At 31.3% G+C, this 12,197-nt stretch overlaps 1 protein-coding gene across 4 annotated transcripts in view; it reads left to right on the top strand.

Annotated features, from left to right (window-relative positions):
• Window positions 1–1,741: 1,741 nt before the first annotated feature.
• The window catches only part of ipo11 (importin 11), a 325,228-nt gene continuing 314,772 nt past the window's right edge, over window positions 1,742–12,197 (top strand). For 2 of the 4 annotated variants that reach the window (XR_015496986.2, XM_087263109.2), the window contains exons 1-2: window positions 1,742–1,837; window positions 10,912–11,058. Coding sequence is in view for 3 of the 4 variants with exons in the window: in XM_087263109.2 (XP_087119235.1) it covers window positions 10,921–11,058 (138 nt within the window). In the remaining variant the exon portion in view is untranslated. 4 annotated transcript variants of the gene reach the window in all.

Raw genomic sequence — 12,197 nt, 5'->3', positions numbered from 1 at the left:
TATATATATATATATATATATATATATATATATATATATATATATATATATATATATATATATATATATATATATATATATATATATATATATACACACACACACACACACACACACACACACGCACATTTTTGTTTTGTGTAATATCCTAAATAAATAAATACATAAATAATGATAATAATAATTATTATTATTATAAAAATATTTTAAAAAGTATAATACATATTTAATAATAAGTCTGGGTTTCTCTACTAAAACCCAGCCGCGACCAGGCCTGGGATAAGTGGATGAAAATGACATGACTTGACATAATAATAATAACAATAATATTGATAATAATAATAATAATAATAATAATAATAATAATAATAATAATAATAATAATAATAATAATAATAATAATAATAATAATAATAACTATCATTGTTGTTATTATTATTATTAATAATTGCTATATTGATACATTAAAAACAATTATTTGGTATATTTCATAGTGGAATTAAACATTTTAATAACCATTTTAAACAATGATTTTAGAATAAAACTATTGTTTTTATAACAACAAAGGATAGTTTCTTAATACTTGCTTTAATATGTGGCCCACTTTTTGATCAAACACTGAGTCATAATGTTCTGTCTGTGCCAAGTACAGTAATTAGGAAACTAGTGTGTGTAGTCTTTAGACCACCCACAGTCTGATAGTCAACAGTCGGACTATGCAACTTTACCTAAATCTAAACACACATACAGTCCTGCTGGGGGATTTTAGGTCAGCGAGTTTGGTTATAGCGTGAATGATTTTACCGTGAGCTGCAGTTGATTGAAGAATTGTGATAGTTGTGCGGCACCTGCTGGACAATACATGCAAATACAATCATATGTGATAATCCTCCTAATTGTAAGCGAACATAAACTAAACTAAACTAAACTAAACTAAACTAAACTAAACTAAACTAAACTAAACTAAACTAAACTAAACTAAACTAAACTTAAATAAAATAAAATAAATTGCAAGGTCTACTTTGTTGTAATGTTTACAATAAAATATATAACAAGCATTCACATTTAAAATAATGTTTTATAAAAACAATAATTATAAACAACAGCAACAAAATCAATAATAACAATAATAATATAATTATAATTATTATTAGGCAATATTGCAATTTTCAGGCATTTAGTAGTAAAGTTATATTTCCGCAATTATTTATTATTTATAATATTTATTTTAAAATATTAAATATAATACATTTTTATATTAAATATAATATAGATTTAATTATTTTTCTTGTTTAATACACGCAGCACAATTTTGTATCAAACTTTAAGTAATAAATATTATATTATTTTATATTATATTATATTATATTATATTATATTATATTATATTATATTATATTATATTATATTATATTATATTATATTATTATGGGCTCATCTGTCAATTAAATCCCAGCTAAATTCCTACTTTTCATTCTTAATTTAGAATTAATATATATGCTTGAGAATATGATATATTGCTTGATATACAACAACTTAATCTGAAAACGTTCTAATCATTTTTAGATAAAAGTAAAGCTACAACATGACCGTTAAATAATTTAATTTACAGTCAATGTACTTACCACCATAATTAGAAACTTAAGTATAAGTAAATCAAAATAACTTTTTAAATCCATTTTATAAATCAAAAATCACTTTAAAGGCAACACGCTTACGTCATTTTAGTGCGACAGCAGCCACAGTGGATGGCGCCATCCTCACAACGTGCGCGCAGTGTTTAGATCCTCCAGCCCAACTGTTTTGATCTCACCCGGCGTTGACAGTTTTGCGGAAGGTATGTCATCGAGAACTTTAACTTTACAGAATGATTCGGTGTCTCAATACACCTTCAGCCAAAGTAGCCTATGATGTTAAACACTTCACTTTGCTCAGTAGGCCAACATGCGTGACAGTAGAGTATTTTAGCCACCCAGCTACATTCTGCAGAAGTCTCGGCTTTGGTTCCAGTTTTCATAGTTTTAGATCAAACCATTTTTAGAAATACTGATCAAAGTGATGCGGTTTATTTAAGCCTTAATTTAAGATCTTGAAGCCGACAGTTTTGCTATTATGAATATACAAATTACTATAATTTCATATGTCGTTATTTGTTGTTACTGTAACTATTGGACAGTAGTTTACGTTATCCGATGAATTTATGTCTAAGATGATCTGAGAGGGTTTCATATAACAAACTGACCCAAAAGAAGCTTTAGGATGGTCAAAAGTATTATGCTTCTGCTGTTATGAATGATAATACACTCATATTGTCATGCATCGTCGTTTCAGATCTGTCGACTAGTGTTATCAGTACTATTGATTTGTTATTGATGCTTTATGGTTATTGATTATTACTTGGTACACTGAGCAGCATGTTTTGATTTGTAGTTTTTCAAGACAGTTTGTTTGGGTGATCAAAGACTTTCATGTATGTTATGTTAATTAGATGCTTATACATTTTTATAATATTTGCTTATCTGTGTCTTCTGTCATTTATAATTAGAGTAGAATTAAATTGTGTTGAGTCAAGTGTGCTTGTGTAAATCATCAGAAGTTTTAACTAGATCTACCCCCTGTGGACTTTCCCCCCCAATTTCTGTTAAATCGAGAGAATCGAGAACACGATTGAGAACACATTTCTAAACATAAGGGTTTTAAGAACTCATTTCCAATAACTGATTTATTTTATGTTTGGCATGATGGCATAGTTTTCAGGACACTCCAATACAGCTTAAAGTGACATTTAAGACTTAACTAGGCTAATTAGTTTGACAGGGCAGGTTAGGGTAATTAGGCAAGTTATTTTATAATGATTTTTTTATGAAGACTATCAAAACAATAGCTTAAAGGGGCTAATAATGTTGACCTTAAAATTATTTTATTGTAGCCAAAATAAAACAAATAAGACTTCCTCTAAAAGACAAAATATTATCAGGCATACTGGTTTTTGAAAATTTTTATCACCAGTATGAACAAGTCTTATTCCATTAGTCTCAAACTTCGCTAACATCATTGTTAGTAAGCATGGGCCGGTATAACTTTCTGACGGTATGATAACCTTGGATAAAAATATCACGGTTTCACTGTATTGTGGTTACTGCTCTAAAACATATTTTTTAAAATATATTTTTCCCTCTTTAACCATAACATATTTTATTTTGAGAAACATTCAAAAGATTTTGGATCTGTAAATATTCATTCATTCATTTTCTTTTTGACTTAGTTCCTTTATTAATCCAGGGTTGCCACAGCGGAATGAACTGCCAATTTATCCAGCACGTTTTTATGCAGCGGATGCCCTTCCAGCTTTAACCCTTCTCTGGGAAAAACTGTAAATTTTCCAGGCTAAATAATTCAAATGAAATTTGACTTCTGCTGTCTTTGTTTGTTTTAAAAACACAGATTTATTCACAATTTAAAATGACATCTTTGGATATCGTTTCTGCTGGAGATACTGTTGTGAAAAAACAAAAAAGTAAAAAATATACCAAAGGAATGGTATAGCAGAAAATTTTGGTGGTTTTAAAACCTTGACTTTTCCAAACCACAGTATACCTTGAAAACCGCTATCGTCCCAGGCCTAATTGGTAGTAGAATTTGTTTTAAAAATGTTGTAAAGTTTTTTTTTTTTTATTTAAATTGTTTTTTTTATATTATAAATTATTATTCATTCATTCATTCATTCATTTTTATTTATTTTTTGGCTTAGTCCCTTCATTAATCTTTGGTCGCCACAGGTGAATGAACTTATCCAGCATATGATTTACACAACAAATGCCCTTCCAGTTACAACCTATCTCTGGGAAACACCCATACACACTCATACACTACGGACAATTTAGTCTACCCAATTCACCTGTACCGCATGTTTTTGTATTGTGGGGGGAAACCAGAGCACCCGAAGGAAATCCATGCGAACATGGGGAGAACATGCAAACTCCACACAGGGCGACAGCACTACCTACTGCGCCACCGCATTGTCCATTATTATTATTATTTTTATTATTATTATTATTATTATTATTATTATTATTAGGTTTTTGGAAACTACAACAAGATGCAATTAGATTGAGCGGGTTCACATTGAAAAATCACTCCATGCGGTGTGTTTTAGAGTAGCAGTTAAGGCTAAATCTGAATAGGTCTGAAAAGTCTTTCTAATGTTATAAAATAAACTTCTTAAGTCAGCTTTTATTTTAAAATGTTTTATTAGAAAACCTTTGAGGATGTTGTTGAAAAAAGTAAACTGTCATGAAGGGGAATAGGGCTGTGTGATTAAAGGGATAGTTCACCTAAAAAAGAAAGTGTACTCACTATTTTGCTCTCCCTCAAGTGTTAAGCTAAGCTAAAATTCTGAATTTGATCAGATGAATGAAAAAAAAAATTGAAAAAGTTAGCTGTTTAACTCTTTCTAAACTTTCTAAAATGAGTGTTCTTGTAAATGTCTGTCAATGGAGAAACAAATCTGAGTCTGGCTGAATCAGGCAGAGGGTCTGACCAACTGAGCTGTGACCAGAAGTCATGTTTGTCTTACAGTATATGTGGCATTGTATGTGTGACATATAGGCTACTTCTGGTCACAGCTTAAATGTCAAGTTGTAAAGGCCAGGGAAATATGTCACATTACATCTAATCTAGGCTGTATGACATTATGCTGCACCTGATCCCAGATTGTGATTCTTTGACTTTTTGTTGTTGATGAAATAAGCTATTGTTTAACATTTTTCACAGTTCCAAACATTCAATGCATGTTGTAATTGCACATTTATTTGATCTAACAAATGAAACATTCAACACAGTTGTTGGCTCTTATTACTTATTTAACTAAAATATATAAACAAGTAGGGGCAGCATGGTGGCTCAGTGGTTAGCACTGTTGCCTCACTGCAAGAAGGTCACTGGTTTGAGTCCCAGCTGGGTCAGTTGCCAATTCTGTGTGAAGTTTGCATGTTCTTCTCGTGTTCACAAGAGTTACTTCTGGTGCTCTGGTTTCCCTCACAAGTCCAAAGACATGTGGTATAGGTAAATTGAATAAGTTAAATTGGCCGTGTGTGAAAGTGAGAGTGTATGAGTGTTTCCCAGTACTGAGTTGTGGCTGGAAGGGCATCCACTATGTAAAACATATGCTATATAAGTTGGTGTTTCATTCTGCTGTGGCGACTCCTGAGGAAAAAGCTAAACTTAGCCGAAGGAAAATGAATGAATGAATAAATAAATGGATGAATGAATGAATAAATGAATGAATGAATGAATATGTTGCTAAACTAGTAATCCATACAGCAGAATTTCTTAATCCCAGTCCTCGCGCCCCACAGCTATCCACATTTTATATGCGATTCACTTTAGTCGTTTGTTCTGATGTGTTTCCCTGTTTACATCTTTGCGGAATGGGGTATTTATGATTTTTTGTGACCTAAAATTATAATTTTTTCAAAATTTGCAGTAATATTGGCTGGAAAAATAGACTTCTGAAAATGTCTTTCTTTTTGCATTAAGTGTTTACATCATAACACAGCAAAATCTACTGCATAATATTCGATACCTGAATGAATTTAAATGGTCATAATAAACAAAATCCTTTTTAAATTGCTTTAACAATAGCATTCAAGGAATTATGGTAAATCTATTAATTAAATATGATGTATTGATAAAGTGCCTGCAACGTGGCCTCTATGGGATATTCTACATTGATTTTGGTTTCATTCAGATGACATTAGTGTATGTTTGAATTTTAAAATGTTGTATTTATTTAGAGAGGGATACAGTTGAAGTCAGATTTCTTAGCCTCCCTTTGAATTTTTTTTCTTTATAAGTATTTCCCAAATGATGTTCATCAGAGCAAGGACATTTTCATGGTATGTCTGATAATATTTTTTTCTTCTGGAGAAAGCCTTATTTGTTTTATGTCGGCTAGAATAAAATTGAGTTTTTAATTTAAAAAAAAAATTTTAAGGTCAAAATTATTAGCCCCTTTAAGCAAAATGTTTTCGATAGTCTACAGAACAAACAATTGTTATACAATAACTTGCCTCATTACCCTAACCTGCCTAGTTAACCCAATTAACCTAGTTAAGCCTTTAAATGTCACTTTAAGCTGTATAGAAGTGTCTTGAATTATGTATGTACTGTCATCATGACAGATAAAAGGAATCAGTTATTAGAAATGAGTTATTAAAACTTGTTGAAAATTGTGTTGAAAAAATCTTTTCTCCGTTTAACACAAGTTGGGGAAAAAAATAAGTGGGGGCAAATAATTCAGGGGGCTAATAATTCTGACTTCAACTGTATGTCATGGTTCTTCATGTAAGAAGAAGATGTTGTGCTAGTTTTTTGTGAATGGATTGAACTATTTGTGAAAAAAAAGTTCAATCCATCTTTCTTGTGTTCATGTAGAGAGCATATAATATAGGGACCTGCCAATCGGAACGCAGTTCATGCATGGAACTCTTCTAACAAGCTTGTTATCTAAATAAAGTATGTTAAATAAGAGCAGAAAACCCCACTCAGTGTTTGTGCTGCAAAACTCCTATTACTGTAAAACATATTTTACTGGACTGTCCTGCTTTTACTGATTCCAGAAGGACTTTTTATGAAATTAACTCTTTTAAGGACATTTTTGACAAAGTGGAACCAGAAAAGATTTTAGAATTTTTATCATGTATTAACACAAAAAATCTTATTTAATTTATGTTTTATTTTGTTTGTTGATTTTTAAATTGTATATTTATTGTTGAAAGATTCCTGCCATGAAGATAGCCTTTGTTGCTGACATGGCACTAAATAAAAAATACATTACATTACATTACATTACGTTAAATAAGAGCAAAATGCAAAGCAGTGGTGTGCAAGGACCAGGATTGAGAAACCCTTTCTCTAACAGTCCGTAACTGTAGTTCAGTGTAATGCATAACACTGTGTTGCAGAGCATTTGCTTTACACTCAATAATGAAATTAATTTGAATTATGAAATTGCTACTTTAGCTTTGTAAACTTCCAGATTTCAAACTATGAGCCCGAATAGTGAAGTTCACATTTACTTTTTTTTCAGTGCAGTGCAGTAGGTGATCTGCCAAAATCACCTACAATGTAAACAATACAGGAGCGCGCCACAGCTTCCCATTGTTAAAAAATGAATCGATGTGAAATTGTGCATGTAAAACCAATTTCACCTCAGTAAAGCAGGCTAGGCAGAATAGCGCTTTTTACTGATGTTTTGTTGTTAAACTAAATAAAAATCTACATTATTGATGCTGTAAAAGGTCCCTTATAAAACTGAAAATAGTCGCATCAATCTATCAGTGGCTAAACAACACTTTGGTGCATATAATTCATTCGTAAAACTACAAATCTACATTAATAAAAAAAATATATACATAAAATAGTTATAACAGAACATTCCCTGTCTAGCCATGGTGTCATCCTTCCTCCAGTGTGCTAAAGAAACTCCATTGTTTACTCAGGATTTCGTAAAGTTTTGATTCAGAGTTTGTTTTTACCGCTCTCTCACTCGTGTGCAGGTTAAGGTGGCATACATGCAAACGGCGGATCTTTATGAACGGCTGTGCAGATGTACAAAATACAAATCTACATTTGTGGACAGACAGTGTGGGCTACTTATCAGCCCGAAAAATTAATTGGATGAATATTTTTTGAGTCTTATGCCTTACCCAGAATATAAAAATACTTGTAAATGCATTTAGATCATTAACATTAATAATTACGATTGGAGAGACTTTTAACCAGCACAGCAAAAATGTGTCTGAAGACAATCACCCACTGCACCTTTAATAAAAAACAATAAAAGAATAAATAAAAGCGCATTTTACTGGAAGACATGGTTTTATAATTAATTTAATGACTAACATTAAAAAACTATATGACTTGTTAATTTTAATACAACACAACCAAACTTATTTGAAAATGCCAAAGAATGGTATTTTTTATTTTTTATATAAAAAATGTAATATTAAAATTTATTTTTAATATTAATATTAAAGTTCTGCTTCACTACACTATAGTTTCTATAATTTCACACATAGTTTGTTTTATTTTCACAAAACATTTTCAAAACATAAAAAAGCTTTAGCATTTAGTATGTATTTTTCTCAATTTTGTGGACATAAAAATTAAACAAATTGTATTCGTTCTATATATGAAACATCAGGTTAATTCATTTGCCATTTGCACAAAGCCTTTTTAATATGTCAAAGTCGTATGTGATTAAATGCTCTAAATATTAAATCTTTAGACACAGAATTGCCTGAAGTAACCTATCGCAGCTGTCACCTTCCGCATGAAACATCTTTGTACGTGCTTGCAGTATAGTTGCACTTATCGCTCTAATAACGATGAGTTTGTTCTTCAAGCATTGCTCACAACTATCTGTCTGCAGCGGGAAACAAGTTCCTCTGAGCTCATAATTGGAAATGCACAGCATCTGTGCTTTGTTTATCAGTGAATAAAATTAAAAAGCGGACTCATTTTTGTCACAGCATGGATGCCATTTCAGTGGCAACTTTCTGTTTGTCCATGAGATGGAAACCTCTAAAGCCATCTGCTGCACTAGTCCTTTTTTGGCATTATTTAGGACAGGTCTCTGGAAAAAAAGAAGAAATATAATCATTGGAATTTTATGCTTTACATCAATAGGGGGCGCAGTTGGACAGCAAAGTGTCTTGGCTTGAATGTGTTTTTTCTAGAATAACTAAAACAAGCTCGGGTTTATGAAGTAGATTTCACCAAGAAGTCCCCTAGAGGGAAATATTATTGGAATGAAAAAATTATTAATATTAATTGGAAAGCTACCTGGTCAATACCCTTAAAATTTTGCCTTTTAAATAAGGTTAAAGAAGTGCACTTTAAAATACTTCACAAAATGTATCCTTGCAAAGCAACTTTATCTAAATTCATGGATATTGAGAGTACTTGCACATTTTGTAATATACATGAGGAAGACTTATCTCATCTTTTCTATAACTGTGATGCCTCTCGTAAATTTTGGAATGATGTTAGTGACGTGTTATTTGGGCAAAGAAATGTTAATTACAGGCTATCTTTAAAGGATGTGATTTGCTCTTTTTCACACACAAAAAGAACATTCGAGTATGTTGTTAACTTCTACATTTTACAAGGTAAATATTTTATACATAAACAGAAATTTGCGAAATGTGTACCAAAATGTAATATTTTTTTATTAGAAATGGAAAATCTGAAAAAGTCTCTAATGCAAATTAAGAACAAAAAGAATGATTTAATGTTAGTTTTCATGAAGGAATGTTTTTTCTAGTTCTGATCCCCCGCTGTAGTCGATGAGTGTATCCTAAGTTATTATTTTAGTTTATATGTATAGAAGTATTTTGTAATTTTTTTTTTTATCTTATTTATTAATTTTTTATTTATTTATTTTTTCTTTTGAAACGTTTTATACATTTTTTTTCTCCTGTTATATATTACTTCATTACTTTTGATTCTTGTAACTATAGTAATGTTTATGGATATAATATATATCTCAATTGTTGTATTTTTACTTTATGTAATGTTTCAAAATTATAATTAAAAAAAAAAAAAAAAAAAGATTTCACCAAGAAGTCTCTAATTCAGACAACAGGACGTTTAGGGCGTTGATCTTCATTTTTTTATTATCAGGCCACTGCAATGCTGTCTTTACATACTGTTTTTAATGTAGCTCAAACATGAACATTGATTTTGTTTGACACTGAACAGTGTGATTTGGCTTATGCTTATTTTAGTAAGTCATACATGTATTGCTATGTAGTTGGTCAGAGTTTTGTAGAAACTTTGAAGAATGATTTATGTATAAAGGTGTGTTTAGTGCTTTATATATTCACAAATGTATTTATTTCAGCAGCTGTTGCAAATTATAAAAATTGTAAAAAAAATGTCATGGCAATTTTGTTTGTTAACTTGTACCTTTGTTAAGCTCACTAAAGATATAATAGTAATATTTTGCATGCCAACATACAAACACTTTTGGTTGAAATAAACTATTGTTTTTATTTAGCTAGGGTGCATTAATTTGATGGAAATAGACAGTAGATATTTATAATAGTTCAGATAGAGTTTATTTTATCAGAGTTCTAGAAAAAAATGCCACAGTTTCCACATAAATATTAAAGAAATATGAGGAATATTAATGTTGATGGATGCTTCTTGAGCACTCAGTTAACATAATTTAAGCGATTTCAATTCAGAATTATGCTAAAAACTCAGCTTTGTTAGTACAGTAATAACATATGACTTAAAATATAGTAAAATGAAAGCTATGTTTAAAGTGTTAATTACATTTCACAGTATACCTTTTTTCTGTTTAAAGTAAATGTAGCTTTGGTGAGCATAAAAGACTTTAAAAGACTTAAAAAAGCAGCACATTTCCCCCCATACACACAATATGCAGTATTTTATTTGACAATTGTTTCAATTTACAAATCACATAATGTTTTGGAACAGTAAACATGTCAAGATAATTAAAATAAATCCTTGACTTTTGCTAGGTTCTTTAGTTTACAAAGCACAGATTTCATTACAACACAAAAAAACTTTTACATATACCTTAGGAACATGTTATGTTACGTTATGCTAAGCTGGTACAAATAAAACTATTAAATAATGTCCGTTCATAAAAAAATATTGGACCTGCATGTATTAGTATGATATCAAGTTAGGTCGTATTTAGTTATTTATTCAGTTTTATTTAGTTATTGTGTTGTGGAAAATAACTAGTGGCTAATTACAAAAGTTTCATAAAAGCAAACAAGTCTGGCAGGTAGAAATGCAAACTGTGGTTTTTCAAGCTTCTAATCTAATATGTTGATTAATGAGCCGTATCTTGTGCTCTCTTTGTGTGTGCAGCTTTACCTGATGGACATCCAGAGCGCCAGTTCAGTGGTGCTGCAGGCTTTGACCCAGGCCACCAGTCAGGACACAGCTGTGCTGAAGCCTGCAGAGGAGCAGCTTCGCCAATGGGAGACGCAGCCCGGATTCTACTCAGTGCTACTGGTGAGAAACTGCGCCACAACACGAGCAGTTTTACCATATAACAGTGGGAATGTGCAGTGCCCTTCACTAATATTGGCACCCTAGTTAAATACGAGCAAAGAAGTCAATGGAAAAATCATTAGTTGGGGTTTCATCTGCTTGTATAAATGCTCATTTTGAAGTATCTCATGGTAAACAAGAGGTTGGAAATTTTTGTTAAAATTTCTTTAGATTGCACAAACAATTTTAAGGTTGTTTTAGACAGTGTTGGTTATACATTACAAGTAACGTGAGTTGATAAGGCCCCGTTTATACTAATACATTTTTGTTTTACAACGAATATGTTTTGCTACGTTTACGCCTTCAGTCCACACTTCCCCGGAGTTTTCGAGCGCCGAAAATGGAGCATTTTGAAAACGCTGAAGAGGCAGTTTTGCTTTTAAAACGCTGTGTGGATGGGGAAAACGGAGACATTTGAAAAGGGAGACAAGGCTGCAGACATTCCCATATCTGATTGGGGCTTTTTCCTCAATATTAAGTGGACAAAGTTCAGTGTTGCATTCTCTCCTTGTAAGTTCAAACGTCGCAAGTTTGATATGGAAAACAAACTCCAGAGGACACGTCAGATAAATCTTCAGAGGGAACAGTGTAGGTTACTTAACAATACAATGAAAATGTGATATAAGGAACTGCCTATTTTCATTTTGATAGTAGCAATTTAACAGACACCAAAAATGCTGAGGCATCGTGTAGGTATTAATTAGCGTTATCTTCATCAGTGTATCAGTGTAGGTGGTTGCATTAATATATTAACTTATCTTTGCGCTCAGCCAAAACACATTACCTGAAAACAATAGATTCAAAAAACCAGAGTCGGGGAATATGTCGTTAGATAGACAACAAGATAAATTACAGTAAGCATGAGCTAAGACAGTAAATACTTATGTACATGTGATTTTTCAGGTTTTAAATTTTTAATAAATTTGCAACAGCTTTTTTTTCACATTGCCAGTATTGGGTATTGTGTGCGGATTATCGAGGAAATAAATTACTTTGATCCATTTTTGGAAAAAGGCTATAAAATAAAAAAATGTGGAAAAAGTAAAGCGCCATGAATACTTTCCAGATGCACTTTATGTCAGAAAGTCTTCAGAATTACT

This window comes from Danio rerio, chromosome 8 (assembly GCF_052040795.2).
Source record: "Danio rerio strain M-AB ecotype USA chromosome 8, GRCz13ab, whole genome shotgun sequence".
NCBI classification, from domain to species: domain Eukaryota; kingdom Metazoa; phylum Chordata; class Actinopteri; order Cypriniformes; family Danionidae; genus Danio; species Danio rerio.
This window is presented reverse-complemented; position numbering and strand designations above follow the sequence as displayed.